The following is an 18,523-nucleotide window of genomic DNA, read 5'->3' as shown; positions in this document are numbered from 1 at the left end:
GCTAATTAGGGACGGGACTTATTAGGGAGGGGGGGGGGGGGAGAGGGAGGGACGCGCGGGAGGAGCGGGAGGGGGGGAGCGGCGCGCCAAAAGTGGCCACGCCCACCAAGCCACGCCCACTAAGCCACGCCCACACAGAGATCACCGCCCGCTCGCTTAGCCACGCCCATCACCTCGCTAACCACGCCCACCTCCTGCTTAGCCACGCCCACCAATGCTATCCACGCCCACCCCGTCTGCCCCCACCCGGTCACACAGGCCACGCCCACCCCGCCTAAGCCCCGCCCACTCCCGCCCCCTTTTAACCCCGCCCCCGGAAGTGACGCGGGGCGGCGCTGTCGCAGTGCGCGGCCGCAGCAGGAGCGGAGCCGGCGGCCCCCGGCGGGCGGCAGGGCCGGGCCGGGCCGGGCCATGAAGGGGAAGGAGGAGCGGGGGGAGGGCGGCGCGGCGGGGCCCGGAGGAGGCGGCGGAGGCGGCGGGGGCTCCTCGGCGGCGGCGGCGGGGCCGGGAGCGACGGGGGGAGGCTGCGGCGGCGGAGGAGGAAGCCCGGAGAAGAGCTACAGCGCGCAGGAGCACAAGGAGCAGGGCAACCGCCTCTTCGGGGGCCGCAAGTACTCCGAGGCCGCCGCCGCCTACGGCCGGGCCATCGTGAGTGAGCCCCGGGACCCCCCCGGCACCCCCTGACACCCCCCCGGCAGCACCGGGCCCGCCCCAGCCCCCCCCCCACCCCGGGGTGTCCCCCAAATGGGTGCCCCCCCCCCCATAGGGAGATGTGGGGCTGGGTGTGGGCAGCACCCTGGGGTGCCCCAAGGGCTGAGCGGCGTGGCTGTCCCCGCAGAACCGCAACCCCTTGGTGGCCGTGTACTACACCAACCGGGCGCTGTGCTACCTGAAGATGCAGCAGCACGACAAGGCGCTGGCGGACTGCAAGCGGGCGCTGGAGCTGGACGGGCAGTCGGTCAAGGCGCACTTCTTCCTGGGGCAGTGCCAGATGGAGATGGAGAGCTACGACGAGGCCATCGCCAACCTGCAGAGAGGTGAGCAGCGGCGGCGGGGGTGGGGGTGGCTGCAGGCACGCGGCCGGGCTCTGAGACGTGCCCAGTGTCTTTTCCCACCCGCAGCCTATAACCTCGCCAAGGAGCAGCGGCTGAACTTCGGGGACGACATCCCCAGCGCGCTGCGCATCGCCAAGAAGAAGCGCTGGAACAGCATCGAGGAGAAGAGGATCAACCAGGAGAACGAGCTGCACTCCTACCTGACCAAGCTGATCATGGCGGAGAAGGAGAGGTAACGACAGCCGGGGGTCCTCACCACACCCCCTCGGCTTCCTGCATGGCTGAGCCCAAAGGTGTGGATGTGACCCATGTGGTGGGAGAAGCAGCGAGCTGCTGTAAAGATCTTTCGGTGCCGTGAAGGTGTTGTGGCTCCGAGCACAGCGCCCCTGGGGCTGGGCCAGCGATGGCATCCCGTCATCGCTTCTGCTGCCTGCCCTGACTTCTCCTGCCTCTGTCCTAGGGAGCTGGCCGAGTGCCGGAAGACTCAGCAAGAAGAAAGCGTGGACGAGAGCCGGAGCCGCGTTCAGCTGGCCGGCATCGAGGCCAAGCACGTGAGTGGCTGTGCGGGCACAGAGCAGGCAGGAGGGAGCCGGGGCTTCCCCAGGTGCTGCTCCCTCCGTCCTTGGCTCGACACAAGCTGCTGTTGAGGGCTTTTGTCCCCCTCGTGTGTCCCCCTGTGGCAGCGGTGATGCCGCCGTGCCCTGATGGATGTGGTCCCCGTGGGTCCTCAATGGCTTCATGATGCGAGTGCCTCCTGCCCGTTGAGGCCGCGTGTGGGTCCCTGTGGTGTCCCGGAGCAGGGACTAATCCGGGGATAAAAATAGCCCCGTGAAGGAGGGTTATTTTTAAGCTGGATCACTTCTGCCACGCGGTTCAACCGCGAGGGTTGGGAAACGGGGGCTGGGATCCCAAGGGGCTGCCCCGGGACCTGTGGCCCAATCCATGCCCCCGCTGGCAGTGGGGTCGTGCCTGCGTGGGGCAAGCTGGGTCTGCAGCACCCATGGGTGGGAGATATCGGGGCTCGCTCCTGCCTGGAGCCTCTGACGTGGGAGAGGAGGCAGCGGGCTGTGCTCCCCCTCACTGCACAGCTTCCTTTTTCAGGACAAGTTCCTGGCAGACATGGACGAGCTCTTCTCGCAGGTGGATGAGAAGAGGAAGGTGAGTGTGCCCCAGCTCCCCGCTCTCCCCAGCCCGAATTGCTTGCCCTAACCCCCTTCAGTCCCTGCTGCGCTCCCCTCCTCCCAAACCAGCCCTGGGACAGCGTGCCGGGGGCAAGCCCCTGTCCGAGCCGCTGCTGCGGCATGCAGCTGCTTGCACCCTCACTCACCGCCGCCTCTCAGCGCTTTTTAATTCCGAGGCTGCGTTTACCCGGCCCCTCCTAACCCGGCTCTGCGTCTCTCGAGCCAGAAGCGGGACATCCCCGACTACCTGTGCGGGAAGATCAGCTTCGAGCTGATGCGGGAGCCCTGCATCACGCCCAGCGGGATCACGTACGACAGGAAGGACATAGAGGAACACCTCCAGGTACTGCTGGGCTGGGGAAAACCCCAGCCCTGCGCCCTCCTCGCCCTGGCAGCAGCAGGAAGCTCTGGGCTGGGTCGCCAGGCGGGTGCCTCGCTAGCCCAAGCGGCCCTGCTGCTGGCCCCGGGGCCGGGTATGCGGCGTAACCGGTTCGTGGCCACCTCCTCCCTTGCAGCGCGTGGGTCATTTCGATCCCGTCACGAGGAGTCCCCTGACCCAGGACCAGCTGATCCCCAACCTGGCCATGAAGGAGGTGATCGACGCCTTCATCTCGGAGAACGGCTGGGTGGAAGATTACTGACGGCCCGGGGGCCGCGCCGAGCCCCTTTTTTGGGATCTCCCCGCCGCCCTGGGGCTGGCACCATGCCTTACTCCCTCCCTGCCTGTCCCCCCTCCGCTCTGGGTGCCCAGGGACCCTTCGGCAGCGCTGGGCGAGGGCACGTCGCCTTCCCCCTCCCCGGGGAACCGCGGCTGGGCCGGTCTGAAGGCTTCTGCCCGTGGGGAGCGAGGTGCTCGGAGGAGTCCTGGCCAGCAGCATGGAGGAGGGTGGCTTGTGGCCTCCTGGAAGGGTCGCCAACACCTTCATCGCCCGGAGAAGAGGGAAGGGACCCCCCCCGGCACTGACAATCTCCAAAGTTGCTCCCCCCGTGGCAGGAGGCAGCGTGCTGGGGCGGGTGCTCGGTGCTCCGGCCAGGTCCCCTCCTCTCCCCCGTGTACATAGCTCCTTTCCTCCTCGTCCAGCTCTCGTGGGGCCAGCGTGGTGTCTCCCCTCTCTCCTGTAAATAGCCACGTGCTGGGGTGGGAGCCGAAGAGGTGCTCTGCCCCTACTGCCTTGCCTTTGGGCTTTTTCTGGGGAACAACGGCCCCGGGGCTGGAAGGGGCTGGGGGTGCGCCCTCCTGCTGGCCCCGGGCCCGTGGTTCCCCCTGAACAAGCACCCGGGTTCAAGTTCATCTTCCTTTTAATGAAATCCCTTTGGAAAAAAGGAAAAAAAAAGAAACCACCTAGGCTCCAGCATTGTGGTCGGCGGCAGCGTCGCTGCGTGGTTGGCCTGCGGCCCGCCCGGCTTCCCAGCGCTCCGCCCGTTGGCCGATGTCAATAAAAAAAATAAAAAACCAAAACCAAACCAAACCATTCAGCAATAAAGGTGAGAAGAGCTCGCGTGGTTCCTGAAGCTCTCTGCGAGGGGCTGGGGCAGGCAGGGGCCTCTTCCCTGGAGCTGGTTGGGGGGGGGGGGTGCAGTTTGTCCCCAATCCTTTTGTGGCAGTTTTGATGTCAGCGCTGGAGCCATGACACCAAAATTTTACTCCAAGGGGGAGTAAAAAAAACTGCAGGTGCTTGGTCCTGATACCGGTGTTGTTTTTTTTTGGGGGGGGGGATCCAGTGCCCTTGGAGCTACCCCAGGAAGGTGGAGATGAAGACGCTGGTGTCCAGGTTGAGCGTGGCGTGCCACCAGCGGTCGGGGAAGTACAGGATCTGCGGGCAGAGCGCGGTGGGGGGGGTGCTCCTTGGGGGTTTCCACCCCAAAACCAGGAGCTGCCGCCCGCCCTCCCCGCGGCCCTCACCTCCCCGGGGCGCAGGGTGCACTCCAGCGGCCGCTCGGCCGGGGGCAGCGTGGGGTAGGTGTGCTGCAGCCAGGCCAGCGTCGTCTCGTTGGGGTGGAAGTGCGGGGTTTTATCCGGCGGGTAGAGAAACCAGCGCTGGGAGACACCGCAAAGCCTCAGCTCCCCCTCCCCAAATCCCCCTGGGGGGGGGTTTCCAGCACTCCCCTCGCTCACCTTCCTGCCGAAAATCACCTCGGAGTAACCGGGGCCGTGCCAGTGGAAGGGGACTCCTGAACCCGAGCCTAGGGAGGGAGCGGCTGCTGGGCGGCTCCGGGGCTGCCTGCGCCCCCCCAGCTGAGCCTGCAGCCCCCCCTGTGTGGCCCCCACCTGCGATCCCAAAGCTGTAGGCGCCGCTGGTGCCGGGGATGCGGAACGGCGGAGGGACGTACTGCTGGAAGAGGGGACCCCACTCGGTGAAGTTGTTGTCCCCGAAGAAATAGAGGGTGTCTGCGGGGAGAGACGGGTGCCGAGTTTTAGGGTTAGGGTTTTGGGTTAGGGTTTGGGATGGATTGGGGGGGGGGGTCACGCTGCCCACCGCTGCCCAGCGCCGTCGGGTCCTGCGGCTTCAGGAGCTGCTCCACGTACTCCTGGAAGGGGACGTCCACTGCGGGGAAGGGGCAGAGCTCAGCGAGGAGCCGGTCTGGGACCACCGGGGTGGGGGTGGTGGTAATGGGGGGCGAGCACCCCGCAGAGCCCCCAGCCCCTCACCTTTGCGGTAGGAGTAGGTGTTGGCCGTGCTGAGGCGCACCAGGCGCTGCCCGTAGGCAGCCAGCAGCTTCTCGCGGGTGCACAGCGCCCGGAACGCCTGCGGGATGGGATGGGGGGGGACAGCGGGATGGGATGGGGGGGGGGGGACAGCGGGACGGGTGCTGCTGCCACCCCGCTGCCCCCCATGGTGTCCCCCCCCACCCCCGTCCCGGTGCCCGGCACTCACCGAGTTGTCCGTGACCCCGCGCAGGATGACGGGCCGCGAGAAGGCGAACCTGGGGGAGGGGGGGGGCACAAACCGGGGGGGGAGGTACCAGGGGGAATCACGGGGCTGGCACTGGGACACCCCCACACGGGGAACCCCTGAGACCCCCATCCCAGACCCCCCAGAGACCCCTCACCCCAGGATTCCCCCCCACTCTCGGACCCTTCCCCGAGGTCCCCCCCCCCCCCAAAGACCCCTATCCCAGGGCACCCCCGGGACCCTCCCACCCCGGGACCCTCCCTGGGGGTCTGTGCCCCCCCGGGTTCCCCTCCCCATGAACCCCCCTGAAACCCCCATTCCAGGATCCCCCTGGGACCCTCCCCAGGACTCCCCCTGAGACCCCTCCCCTAGGATCCCACCCCCATGAGACCTCCTCCCCGAACCCCCCTCCTCCGGGACCCCCTGGGACCCTCCCCCCGGGGTCCCCTCCCCAATACGCCCCCCCCCGAGACCCCCTCCTTAGGGTCCCACCCCCACGAGACCCTCCCCGGGACCCCTCCCTCGAGACCCTCCCCAGGGTGCCCCCCCCCCCCCCCCGGACCCCCCTAAATCCCCTTCCTTAGGGTCCCTCCCCAGTACCCCCCCCCAGACCTCTCCCTAAGGTCCCACCCCCACGAGACCCCTCCCCTCAAGACCCTCTCCAGGGGTCCTGTCCCCAAGGGGTCCCCTCCCCAATACCTCCCTGAGACCCCTCCCCGGGGTCCCCCCCCTCCCCTCTGTGCCCCCCCCAAGGCCCCCACCCCCGAGACCCCCAACCCCGGGACCCCCCTGGGACCCTCCCCCTGGGGTCCCCTCCCCAATACCCCCCCCGAGACCCCCTCCTTAGGTTCCCACTCCCCCGAGACCCCCCCGGGACCCCTCCCTCGAGACCCTCCCCAGGTGCCCCCCCCCCCACGTCCCCCTCCCCAATACCCCCCCCCCCCCCCCCAAGACCCCAGTGTCCCCCCCCCTCTGTACTCCCCCCTCCACGCTCCCCCATCCCAGACCCCTCCCCAGGACCCCCCCCAGGACCCCCCAAGACCCCCCCCAGAACCCCCCAAGACCCCCCCCAGGACCCCCTAAACCCCCCCTCCCCCAGTGTTCCCTCCCCAGAACCCCCCCAGACCCTCTCCAGGACCCCCCCCCAGGACCCCCCCCAGGACCCCCTAAACCCCCCCTCCCCCAGTGCCCCCTCCCCAGGACCCCCCCCGGTACCGCCTCAGGAACAGCTCCGCGCTCAGCGCCGCGTCCGCGCCCTCCACCGTGCACCGCGGCTCCTCCGGCACCGCCCCCGCCTGCCTGCAACGGGACCCCCCGCTCGGTGCCCTTCCCGTCCCTCCGTCCCCCCGTGCCCCCGTTCCCCGCCCCCCGGCCCCGCTCCTCACCAGCTGCCCCCCCCCGGCCCCTCGCCGCCCCCCGGCCGGGCCCAGGCCAGCGGGGCCAGCAGGGCCAGCAGCCAGCGCGCCATGGGCCGCCCGCAGGACTACAACTCCCAGCATGCACCGCGGCTCCCGGCGGGGAGGGCTTAAAAGGGCAACAGGCAGCGGAGAAAAGGTGGGGCCCACAATGTGATCCCGCTACGGACCCCAATAGGGACCCCACATCCCAATCCTGTTCGGCTGGTTGGTGTCAGTGTGGAGCGGTGCTAGGGCCGCATGGGGTGATGGATGGGACCTTCTGGCTTACAGACCCGTGGATAACCACACGTCTAAGAAAAAAAAGAGTGGTTAATGTATATAATGTATGTAATGCATATAATTCGTGTGTCTTGCAAAGGAATGGTCCAGCAATTTGTGTCAATTCGTTCCCTTGAAGGGAAATGTATTTGTAGGTTTTTTCCTTGGAGTCTCTGATATCTGTTGGGGTTTCAGAATAACTGCTAACTATTATGACTTGCATGGGACACTGCAAGTCTCTGATATCTGGCCAGGAGATTAAAGAGACGGGGAGAGCTGAAGAACGACTAAAAGACAAAGCTTGCAGGGGATGCTGCACAAGTCTCTGACATCCAGCCAAGTTGAACAAAGGAGAAGGACAAGAGGGAGGAAGACTATGAGCCTTCAGCACGAGAAACCCCCAGAGTCCCTCAGAGGGACCATCGGAGACTGATACGCATGCTCCAGTAGGAGGGTTTGGATTCTGGAAACTAATTATAATAATCCTATTTTTTTTAGCAGTAATGAATATGTATCAGCCTAGGAGCATAAAAACCAGCTGCTTGATGTAACTGGTGTGCATCTTGGTGGAGCAGAGACTCCCGGCGCACCCAGCGCTGTTTGCTTACCTCTATTCCTTTAATAAACTGTAAACTTTGATTATAGTCCTATTTTGAAGACTGAGCCATTTATTACAGGGCCACCCCAAGGGGGTTGAGCGAGGTGCTGTGGTCCCCCAGCACACCCCTGAGGCCCCCATGCAGCTGCAAAGCAATAACAGGAGGCTCAAGGCTGGTTTGGTTTAATTCAGTACAAAACGGCACGCGCAGGGGGACGGGCAGCCCCCAAAATAAATAGGATCCTGTACGCAGGACCCCCCCAAAAATAAATACACACACGCAGGGAGTTGTTCCCCAACCCGCTGCGGCACCGGTGGTGGCGGCGGGGCTCAGGTGTACTCGCAGAGGTGGCCGCAGCCCGCGGGGCAGTGGGAGCTGGTCTCCAGCCACTTCATGATGTGCTGCAGGTGGCCGCCGTGGCTGCAGCCCTGGCACCAGACGAAGAGCCCCTTCACCACGTGGTGGCACACGGCGCACATGCTGGCACACTGCCGGCACCTGCGGTGGAGATATGGGGTGAGCAGGAGCCAGGAAAGGCTCCCGGGGGGACACAGAGAGGGAATGGGGTGCGGGGACAGCCCCATCCTACTGGGTGCTGCTGCCCCGGAGAGGGACCCCGGCGAGGGACCCCATCAGGACCCAGCTCCTGCCCTCACCGGTCGCAGATCCAGCCCCTGTTGCTCATGGGCCGCTTGCAGTTGCTGCAGTTGATGTGGAGGGTGGTGGAGGCCTGGTTGAGGCAGTTGATGGCGCGGCAGGTGCTCAGCTTGATCACCTCGTTGGAGATGTTCCAGAGCTGGAAGCGCTGCAGCAGGTCGATGTAGGAGGTGTACCAGTGCTCCTGGGGAACGGCACGGCACAGCTCAGCCCCAGCTCGAGCTGCTCTCCCCCCAGCCCACACGGCGCTGGGCCAGCCCCAAAAACGGGGTCAATCCTTGCCCAGCCCTCCAGGACCGCACACCCGGGGGGGAAAAGCAGCGAGGAAGAGGCCGTGGGTTTGGGTTTGGCCGCGGGCTTGCCCCGTGTACCTGGGTCTGCTCGTCGATCTCCTTGCGGATGCGGTCGCCCAGCACGATGAGCACGGACACGGCCGTCTGCACGTCCCCCTGCTCGGCGTAGAAAAGCAGCGTGTCCCGCACGATGGGGTTGAAGAAGTCGGAGGGCAGGCGGTTCTCGTAGAGCGAGTGGGAGATGGAGATGAGGGAGAAGGACTCCACGGGCGTCAGCGACACCGTCTCGGCCTCGTTGCCGCTGACGTGAGGGGAGTCGGCCTTGTCCTGCAGGTGGTCCAGGGCCGACGGGTTGTCCACAATTTCGTGGCGCAGAGGGAAGGCCTCCTGGGGAAGGCTGTATTCCTGCTCCTCGGCTGAAAGGAAAGACATCTGCGAGGTCAGGAACGAGTGCACAAGGCTGGGAGAAGATCCGGGCAGGTGGCCGGGACCAGCACCACGCTCACCGTGCGGGTTCTCGTGGTCCATCATGTACAGGTCATCCTCATCCGCTTCCACGTCTCCCAGCAGGTAGTCCGCAGGGACATCGCTGCCCTCCGTCTCCTCGTTGTCTGTGTGCCCAGGGAGAGGGGAGTCAGCACAGCCCCCCCGGGGGGGGGGTCACAGGGGTAAATCGCCCGTCTGCTGCCCCCTGGAATGAGCACAGCCTCGTTTACAGGACAGATGTACCCCCTTAGCATGTACCAGAGCCACTTGTGTCTGGGACTGTGCCACCAGGGATCAGCTGAGGACAGCCGCAGGACTGTGCCAAACCCCCCCGAAAAAATGCTACCTTCGTTGTTGATCAGCGTGGAGGAGGAATCCAGCAGGATGTTTTCCGTGCGGCTTTCCCCTTTGCTGCGATCCAGTCTCGACTCGCTGCCCAAGCCGGAGGGGATGTCCTTCAGGTTGAAGCTGGAAAAGAAGCCGTGCGCTCGGCTTAAAGGTCGCAAAAGCTTACGGCTCCTGCTCTAGCCAGCAGGCAGGCTGGACGCAGCTCTCCAGTTATGATGTGAATGGTGAAACGAGACTTAATTTTCCTGAGAGCAAAAGAGTCAGCTGTCCCCACCCTGTAACTTAAAAAATAAATAGATAAAAATACGCTGCATTTGTTAGCACAGCCCTTTCTCTCAGCCTGGCATCTCCGGGCACCCACTAGCCACCTGCAGAGGTTTCCCCGAGCGGTTTCAGAGCTGAGCACAGCCTCTTGACTCCATTTCTTGCTGTTTACGTTCAGCTTCGAAGAGGGTAAACAGGAGCTGCTCCTCTGCGAGACGCTTGGCTATTTGTTACGCGTCGCTGCTCGCAGGCTCCTCCGAGACAGGAGAGGAGCTGAATGGAGCTGACGCAGAGCCGCCGTCTCCAGCTTGTGCTCGTGGTTTTGAGCTGGTGACAGGCAGTGACCCGGCTGGCTGCGGAGCTCGGTCGATGGCAGGGCTTTGTTTGATGTTATTTGAGTCTCTGCCACTCATCCCAGGAGGGAACCCAGCCCTGCAAGGTCTGAGAACTCATCTGGAGCCCTCACTCCTCGCTTTCATGTGTCATTCGGAAGAGGAAAAGCAAGTTTTCCTGCCTCGTCAGCCCACAGCAGGGTTCTCCACACCAGCGAGCCACCGGCAGAGCGGAGCTGCCCTCTCCCTCTCCGCACCAGCCCTGTGGCAGCTCCAGCAGCCAGACAGGGGCTCTGTGTCCCCAAAGCAGGGTCACAGCCACGGTTAGGTGACTGCAGACACCACACCAGCCTCAAACCACCACAGCCAGCTTCAAACGCCGCTTCAGAGAGGGGAAGGAGCAGCACGGACGCCTGCGTGGCTCAGGGCCAGGCTGCCCGCTCGCTCCTCACACCCACACAGAAAATGCCCACACTCAGATGATGCCAACCTGCAAACCAGGGCAAGCTGAGGCCGGGGCTCTGACACTCCAGGAGCTGCCCTGGCATCCCTTACCTGTTCATGAGCGGCAGGGCGGCGCTGCCTTTCCCCATGCTGTGGTTGAGGTTAGCAGACGACACGGTGCCGAGGCTGGAGTAGATGATGCGGAGCATCGTCCACGTCTGAGCCACCTGCGGGACAGCCACGGTCAGACCTCACCTGCTCCAAGCAGCTGCAGATCTACCACGTTACCTGCCCATCTACCCAGCTCTGGGCGATGCCGAGTGCCTGAGCACACCAGATTTGTGCTTGCTGTAGTGCTGTGGGTGAAGGGAAACCTCCCAGGGACAGCTATAGGGCAGAGGGGAAGGGACAGAGGGACGGGATATCAGAGCCAGAGCACCGCTGCCAGCCAAACCTCCTCCTCCTCCCCCTGACAGCACCCTCCAGCCTCACGCCTGCGCCGTGCCCTCACCTGGTTGCGGTCCAAGCCCTTGGCCACCTTGGCGTTGTGGTCGCAGAGCTCGGCCAGCGGCCGGCCGGCCAGCGCGTACTGCTTGGCGGTGTGCACGAACCAGTCCATGCTGCCGCTCTCCACGTCCGTTTCGAAGACGCTGAGGGCGCTGGAGGAGGAGATGTACTCAAACTGCTCCGTGGGGTCCAGCTTGCGCTTGAAGAAGATGGGGTGGCGGCGGTCCCCGATGTAGGGCTTGCGGTTGGAGTCGGAGGAGATGAGGCTCTCCTTGGCCGCGAAGGCCAGGTCTCCGTAGAGGCTGTAGCACAGCCCCTCGGGGTTGGCCCGGTCGATGGGCTGGCTGGCGTCCTTGAAGATGTGCTGGTAGAGGGTGCTGTCCTTGGAGCCGGACAGGAGGAAGTAGGGGTCGTGGAGGTGGCGCCACACGATGCCCGTGGTGACGTCCTTGTGCTCCTCGAACATGGCCGAGGGGATGAAGGGGCGCCGCACGTCCCAGACGTAGATGTTGTGGTCCACCATCATGGAGCAGGTGGCGATGTGGTGCTTGCACTCCGGCCGCCACTTCACGCGGGCCACGGAGGCGATGGTCTGCACGCAGTAGATCTCCTTCGCCCGCGTGGTGTTCATGTCCCACACCTTCACCATCTTATCCCGGCCGCCCGTGGCCAGCCAGCCCCTAAGAGAAGGACGGGGAAAGAGGCTGAGACACCGGGAGGAGTCACAGCGGGACGCGAGGAAGGTGCCACAGCACTGGCTGCGCCCAGCTCCGTGGACACAACTATTTACAGACACCCCCGAACCGCCCCCAGGGAAAGGCAGGAGGGAAACCTGCACCAGACTGGGCATACCCAAGCATTAACAGTGCTCAGGAAGCCCTGGCACGTCAAAAACACAAACAAAACCCACGCCTCCCTCTCCATCTTCAAGAAAAAGTAACTGCCACCATCTTCGAGCAACAGCACAGAGGCCAGGGTGTCAGAGACCCTGCTTCCCTTGGGAACCCAATTTTTGGGCTGTCTGCCCTCTGTGGAGACCGAGCACCCACCGGTCCTCGGGGTGCCAGTCGCAGCAGAAGACGGGGCCGTTGTGGGCCGTGAACATCCTCTCGTAGCGGTCGGGCCGGCGGATGTCCCACAGCTGCACGTTGCCGTTCTCAAAGGTGGCGGCGAAGGTGAAGTAGTCGCGGATGCTGAACTGGACGTCGCGCACGCTCTCCGACTGGCCTGGGCGGGGAGAGAAGGGGAGAAGCGATGGGACAGAGCCCTGGGAGAGGTCCCCAAGAAGGAACAAACGTGCTTGGCTTCAAACCAGCCCCAGGGAGCCCTCCTGAGCCCACTCTGAGTGGCAAAAGCCCCTCGGCTCCCTCCCTGCCCTCTCCAAGCACCTCACCCTCCTCCTGGGTGCGGGGCGAGGGCAAGGACCCCGGCGGGGGCGGCGAGGGGCCGGGCTCGTACCGGAGAAGGTGCTGACGGAGTCCTTCTTGCGCAGGTCGAAGCACTTCATGTAGCCGTCCTGCGAGCCGCTGAGCAGCATGTAGACCTCGGTGGGGTGGAAGCAGACCTTGTTGACCGTGCGCTTGTGCTCGGTGAAGAGCTGGTCCTGCTTGTTGCGCGAGGGCTTGCCCAGGTTCCAGGTGACCACCACGCCGTTGGTGGCGGCCGTGGCCAGCAGGTTCTCGTCCATCTGGTGCCACACCACGTCGGCGCAGCTGAAGTTGAGCGAGGGCTTGCGGCCCACCCGCAGGTTCAGCTTCTCCACGAACTGCTCCTCCTCGATGCCGTAGATCTTGAAGATGTTGCGGCCGGCCACCACCACCTGGGCGGCGTCGCGGCAGACGCTGATGGCGTTGGCGGGGGCGTCCAGGTGGCAGAACATGGTGCGCCCCGACAGCGCCGCGCCGCCCAGCGCCGCGCCCGACCGCGACATCTTCTCCATGGCCGGCCGGGACGCGGGGACCCCTCGGCGGGACGCGGGCTCCGAGCCTGGTGGCACTGCCGGTGGCATTCAGGCCCCGCAGGCCGCCCTAAGCCGCCTCGTCCCGGTCGCAACGACCCCCGCGGGGCCCTCCCGGGGCCCTCCTGGGGTCTCCCCGGGGTCTCCTCGGTTGCCCCCCGGGGTCCCCCCGGCCCCGTTCAGCCCCCGCAGGCCGCAGCCAGGCCCCAGCAGCCCGGGCGCGGAAACGGCCGCCGCGCCCCGCCTCTCCCGCCAAGGCGCGCCACGCCCCCTTCCCGCCAAGCCACGCCCTCTCCCGCCACGCCAAGCCACGCCCCCTCCCCGCCACGCCACGCCCTCTCCCGCCAAACCACAAGCGAGACCACGCCCCCTACGCCAAGACCACCCGCGAGTCGGGCCACGCCCCCGCCCCACCAAGTCCCCGCCTCCAGCACCAGGCCACGCCCACGAAACGCCCAGACCCCGCCCCCTGCGCCAGGCCTCGCCCCCAAAAGACCCAGGCCACGCCCCCATCACCAGGCCACGCCCCCCCGGCCCGGAGCGCGCGTTCCCGGGGGATATGGGGAGGGGGCGCTGGGGTAGGGGGCGAGGGGTGCACGGGGGCTATGGGGGGGCTATGGGGAGGGGCTGGGGGGTGTAGGGGGGCGTGGGGGGGCACCAGGGGATGTGGGGGGCTCTGAGGGTTAATGGGGGTCTGGGGGTGCCCTGGGGGGTTTGGGGGGGCGCTGGGGGGGCGCTGGGGGCACGGGGGGGTACGTGGGGAGGTTGGGGGGCAGTGGGGGTTATGGGGGGGTGGGGAGGGCTGGGGGGCACTGGGGGTTATGGGGAGGGCTGGGGGGGCGCTGGGGGGAGTGAGGGGAGTGGGGGGGTGGAGGTGCAGTGGGGTGGATGTGGGGGGGGGCTGTGGGTTATGGGGGATACGGGGGTGCCCTGGGGGTGTCGGGGGGTTGGGGGTGCAGTGGGGTGCACGGAGACGCCCCCACCCCATGCTGACATGGGGCTGCTCTCCTCACCCCCTCCCCCAGCCCGGGGCACCCCGAGACCCCCCCCCCCGCTCCCACCTTGCCCTAGGTCCCCCCCCCACCTCCGGCTTCCTCCCGGGGGGCTGCGCCCAGCACCCCCCTGCCCCGACACCCCGGGGTGCCCCGGTGCGCCCCTGTCCCGCCGCGATGTCCCCGGTGCTTTTTGGGGTCAGCCCCCAGCGGTGCCAGCAGCGCACCCCAGCCCCATTCCAGGGCCTGAACCTCGGGGCTGTTTTGGGGCCAGAAACGGGCGGTTTGGACAAAGGAGCGAGCGGAGGCGGCGGGTGGTGCAGCAGTTCCTTCCCGGCCCTTACAAAGGCAAAACAACCCGAAAGCGTGTCCGTGTCCGTGTCCGTGTCCGTGTCCGTGCCCGTGCCCGGTGCCTGGCTCAGCCCTGCGCCCCCCCGGCCCCCCCCGCAGCACCTGGGGCACCCCGGGGTGCTGGTGGCACCCGGGCGATGGCTTTAGGTCTGGAAGAAGCGGCGGCACATCCCGGTGACGTCCCCTGCCTTGGCGTGGCGTCACCGCCGTCCCCCCACCACCTGGGAGCCGCAGCAGGGCAAGGGGACGGTCCCCAAGCCCCCCCCCCAACCCGGGGACCCCCCCGGGACGTGCCCGTCCCAGCCGGACGGGTCACACCTCTGGGCACCGAGTGCCACGTCCCATGGGTGCGCGCACAACGGCGGTGGCCCCTCGGCCCCCCCCGGCTCTCCCCAGGCAGTAACGGGGTGACGGCCCCAAAACTGGGGGGGGGGCATCACCCCACCGACCCCGGTGGAAATTGGGGTGCAGCGGCGGCGTCCTGGGGACTTGGAGGGGGCCAAACGGGGTCACGGCCTGGCTGGCAGAGCCGTATGGAGGGGGGGCCGGGGGGCGGCAGGGTGGCGGGTGCCACTTGTCACTGTGCCCCCCCCGCCGTGCCACGAGACTGAAGCAAGCGAGAGCATGCGAGGGCGGAGGGAAGCATCCTATGGACGGGCAGGGCTGGGGGGTCCGGGGGCAGGAAAAGGGGGGGGGCGCACAGCACGGGGGGGGTTGGCTCGTCTCTCGGATCCGGGGGTGCCTGTGGCTCTGTGCAGGGGTCCCGGGCACCCGTCCGTCCAAGCACCCATGGGTGCCAAAAAGAAGCCTCCTCCTCCTCCTCCTCTCGCCGGGCCCAGGGCCCCTCGTCAGCAGCTGCAGTGGTGTTGGGTTGGGGGGGGGATGCTGGCATCCGGGGGCGTCAAAGGAGGGTGGAGGGCGGGGGGTCTTTACACGTGGGTCGGTCGAATCGGCAGCGTCTCTTGCGTGTCCCCCCCCTCCCCAAATCCCGCAGAAATCGGCCGGGTGACGTCGGCCGGCGGCGCGGCTGGGTCTGGGGGGGGCCGGTCCCCGGCGGGCGGGCGCTACTCGATGACCATGCAGCAGGGCAGGTGCTGGGAGAAGTACTTGAAGAGCTCGGGGGTGGCTCCGGGGCAGTTGGTGAGCTCCAGCTCCTCCAGCTCCTGCAGCTGCACCAGCCCCGACAGGCCCGTGGTGGTCAGCAAGGGGCAACCTGCAAGGGGACAGGGCCACCGTCACCGCCCCGGCCACCCCCATGTGGGTGCCAAGGGGTTTGGGGGCATCCCTGGGCTGCAGGAGCCCCACGGTGCTGGGGAGGGGGGTGCTGGGGGTCCCCAAGGGCTGGTCCCGTCCCCGTCCCCGTGCCCGGCCTCTCCATCCCCTCCCCGGCATCCCCGGTCTCGTGCTCGGGTCTCACCGGCGAGGGACAGGAGGCGCAGGCTGCCCATGCCCAGGAGGTGCTTCAGGCCGAAATCCTGCACCTGGAAGAGAAACGGGAGTGGGACCGGGATGGGGGCAGGCAGAGGTGCCAGAAATGGGGTACAGCATCCACGGCACCGGGGGCTGAGCTGGGGCGGGGTGGTGGGATGGGGTGGTGGTGTAGGGTAATGGGTCAGGGTGGTGGGACAGGGTGATGGAATAGGGTGATGGGATGGGGAAGTGGAATAGGGTGGTGGAACAGGGTGGTGGAATAGGGTTTGGGGTTGGGTGGTGGGACAGGGTGATGGCACAGGGCAGTGGGGCATTGTGATGGGACTAGGCGGTGGGGCACGGTGATGGGATGGGGCAGTGGGATGGGGTGATGGGATGGGGTGCTGGGATGTGGCAGTGGGGCAGGGCAATGAGTCGGGGTGGTGGGACAGGGTGATGGGACAGGACAGTGGGACATTGTGGTGGGTCAGGGTGATGGGATGGGCTGATGGGACACTGGTGGGACACTGGTGGGACTGGGTGCTGAGGCAGGCTGATGGAGCTGAGTCCCGCTCAGCCCACAGGTGCCCCCCACCCCTCCCCGTGTTCCCAGCCCCACGTCACCCTTCCTGCCCAGGGCTCTCCAACAGCCCCAGGACTCCCACCCCATGGAGCTCCCGCCCCATCCCCACGCCAGTGCCACCTCCCTCCTGTCCCCTGCACCGGGCACGGCCGCGGGCTCCCAGCCCCGTCCTCCCGTACCTGGCAGCACCAGCGCAGGTAGAGGCTCCGCAGGGACGACATGGTGGACAGGTAGCTGAGCCCGGTGTCGGTGATCCGCACACACCTGTGGGGACACGGGACAAGGAGGTGGTGGGACATGGGACAAGGACGTGACAGGGACATGGGACACGGAGGTGATGCGTCCCCGGACCACAGCCACCAGGCACGGCCCCGTACCTGTCGAGCACCAGCTCTTCCAGCTTGTGCAGGTCGCAGGCGATGTACTCCAGGGCCATGTCGGTGATGCGAGGGCACCAGGACAGGTCGAGGCTGCGCAGCTTGCGCAGGTTCTCGGCCACCAGCTCCACGCCGTCGTCCGTCACCTTGGAGCAGCCCGAGAGGCTGAGGACGCTCAGGTTGGGCAGGCTGTGCACCATGTTGACCACGCCGTGGTTGGTGATCTCCCAGCAGGAGTTGAGGCGCAGGGTGTGGGTGGTGTAGCCCTGCTTGGCGGTGAAGTAGGCGAGCGCCGTGTCCGTCACGTGGTAGGCCTGCAGGTTGAGCTCGGCGAGGTTGGGCAGGAGCTGCGAGATGGCGGCGATGGCGTCGTCGGCCACGTTGATGCAGTCGCTGACGCTCAGCGCCGTGATGCGGGCGTTGAGGCTCGACCACAGCCCGGCCTCCGTGAAGTCGTTGCAGCCCGACAGCTCCAGCCGCACCACGCCCTGCATCTGCTCCAGCATCACCTGGTGAGGGGTGGGTGGTCAGGGCACCCCGCATCTCCCCAGAGCCCCCCCAGGCTCTTCCCCCTGCCCCAGCCCCGGCCGCACCGTCAGCCTTCACAGCGGGGATGGGTAAAGGCTGTAGGAGCTCCCCTGGGTGGTGGGGGTGAAAAACTCCCCCCCAAAATCTTGGGAGAGCAGCCCTGCACCCACCCAGCGCCCAGACCGTGGGCAGGGGTCCAGGGCCCGGCAGCGTGGTGATGCCACCTGCCTGCTGGATGAGGTGGATGCTGGCACCACGTAGCTGGGTGCACCCATGGGTGGTCTGCACCCTTGGTGGGGCTGGAGAAAGCCCTCGCTGGTGCAGGCTGTAGCAGGCGTGTTCCCGGGTGCCACCGTGGTGGCAGGAAGGTTGTGCCCGTTGTGTCACCGGGGTCCATCACCACATGGAGGGGAACCAAGCCTTGTACCCCCAAAACCTTGCCCCCCTTTGGGTGCAGTGGTTTGCAGGGCCAAGCACTGGGGACATCCACAGGGACATCCCATCAGGGCAATCCACGGTGCCACTGGCCCACATCTTGCCCACCCCTGTCCCCGGGCACCTCTCCGTCACCGAGGTCACCTACCTCCAGCCCCGCGTCCGTGATGGTCGACCTCTTAAGGCTCATGGACTTGACCCCCTTCTTGGACAGGGGGTAGTTGTCAATGAACTCACAAATGTCCAGGTCAGAGACGCCCACGAGGCAGAAGCCGTCGAAGCCCCGCACGGCGAAGCCCTGCAGGCTGACGAACTCCTTCTCGCCCCCGGGCAGGACGTTGTAGAGCTCTTTGGTGTGCAGGACGGGCGTCAGGCCCACCCAGAACTTGGGCTGGTAGAGCACCCGCCGCCACGCCTTGCACACCTGTGCCAGCACGCACTTCTCGCACGCCGAAAAGTACCAGAAGAGGCGGTTGAGGATCTTCTCGTCCACCGCCAGCTGCCTCTCCGAGGGCGAGCCGGGCAGCCGCTCCGGCGAGGGGTGCTCCGCGCCCGGGGCGGCCTCGCTTGAGTTCAGTCCCACCAGGGAGGCACCGGGAGGGGACGAGACGCCGGCCAGAGCGGCCAGGGAGAGCGGTGAGGCCAGGCTGGGGATGGGCAGGTCGCTGCGGGGGGCTAAGGCCGGGCTGAGGATGGCAGGCACGGAGGAAGGCTGGCACAGGCGGTTTTTCACGGCGGGGGTGCCTTTGGTGATGCTGGCGGAGCCGAGGCCGTTGGGCTGCGTGGGGATCTTCACCAGTCCATTGCGGGGCAAACATGGGGGCTTGGTGTCGCCGTTTCTCGGGTTCGACATCTTCCACGGGTCTCTCTGCAACACAGGGCGGGTGTGAGCGGTCGCTGGCCAGCACCGGGCTCCCCGGGAAGCATGGAAGGCATGGCCCGGGCCGGGATGGGGCTGGGGCCATGCAGAGCCCACGCGTGCTGTGCTGGCAAGCCCGTGCCGGCCAGGCGCCGCGTCTCGCGGTGGCACCACAGCAAACAGCCCGATAAATATTTCAGCTGCAGCAAGGCAGGCTTTCAAACGGCCCCGCCGCACCCCGCCATGCATTATTAAACACATTTCCCTCTATAAACACGGAGGTGAATAATTGATG

The 18,523-nt window shown here is 66.6% G+C and overlaps 4 protein-coding genes across 4 annotated transcripts; 1 reads left to right on the top strand and 3 right to left on the bottom strand.

Annotated features, from left to right (window-relative positions):
- Positions 1–396: 396 nt before the first annotated feature.
- STUB1 (STIP1 homology and U-box containing protein 1) lies at positions 397–3,733 on the top strand. Its single transcript, XM_084295830.1, has 7 exons — positions 397–648; positions 839–1,037; positions 1,122–1,287; positions 1,516–1,606; positions 2,157–2,213; positions 2,463–2,579; positions 2,752–3,733. The coding sequence occupies exons 1-7, from the start codon at positions 412–414 to the stop codon at positions 2,875–2,877; spliced, it is 993 nt and encodes a 330-aa protein (XP_084151956.1). The 5' UTR covers positions 397–411; the 3' UTR covers positions 2,878–3,733.
- A 145-nt stretch (positions 3,734–3,878) lies between these two features.
- Positions 3,879–6,629, bottom strand: JMJD8 (jumonji domain containing 8; the record flags this gene model as incomplete). Its single annotated transcript, XM_084296150.1, has 8 exons — positions 3,879–4,050; positions 4,140–4,274; positions 4,353–4,420; positions 4,506–4,625; positions 4,714–4,782; positions 4,887–4,983; positions 5,113–5,161; positions 6,346–6,629. The coding sequence occupies 8 exons, from the start codon at positions 6,627–6,629 to the stop codon at positions 3,970–3,972; spliced, it is 903 nt and encodes a 300-aa protein (XP_084152276.1). The 3' UTR covers positions 3,879–3,969.
- A 942-nt stretch (positions 6,630–7,571) lies between these two features.
- On the bottom strand, positions 7,572–12,936 carry WDR24 (WD repeat domain 24). Its single transcript, XM_084295780.1, has 9 exons — positions 12,195–12,936; positions 11,786–11,963; positions 10,741–11,416; positions 10,341–10,456; positions 9,188–9,309; positions 8,862–8,966; positions 8,434–8,771; positions 8,062–8,246; positions 7,572–7,903 (listed from the first exon to the last, which is right to left on the bottom strand). The coding sequence occupies exons 1-9, from the start codon at positions 12,742–12,744 to the stop codon at positions 7,735–7,737; spliced, it is 2,439 nt and encodes an 812-aa protein (XP_084151906.1). The 5' UTR covers positions 12,745–12,936; the 3' UTR covers positions 7,572–7,734.
- Positions 12,937–15,100: 2,164 nt separating this feature from the next.
- Positions 15,101–18,222, bottom strand: FBXL16 (F-box and leucine rich repeat protein 16; the record flags this gene model as incomplete). Its single annotated transcript, XM_084296119.1, has 5 exons — positions 15,101–15,249; positions 15,454–15,517; positions 16,209–16,293; positions 16,407–16,915; positions 17,518–18,222. The coding sequence occupies 5 exons, from the start codon at positions 18,220–18,222 to the stop codon at positions 15,101–15,103; spliced, it is 1,512 nt and encodes a 503-aa protein (XP_084152245.1).
- Positions 18,223–18,523: the final 301 nt, after the last annotated feature.

Source organism: Netta rufina (genome assembly GCF_964035555.1).
Source record: "Netta rufina genome assembly, chromosome: 15".
NCBI lineage: Eukaryota > Metazoa > Chordata > Aves > Anseriformes > Anatidae > Netta > Netta rufina.
Note: the sequence above shows the minus strand (reverse complement) of the source record. Positions and strands in the feature narration are given on the sequence as shown.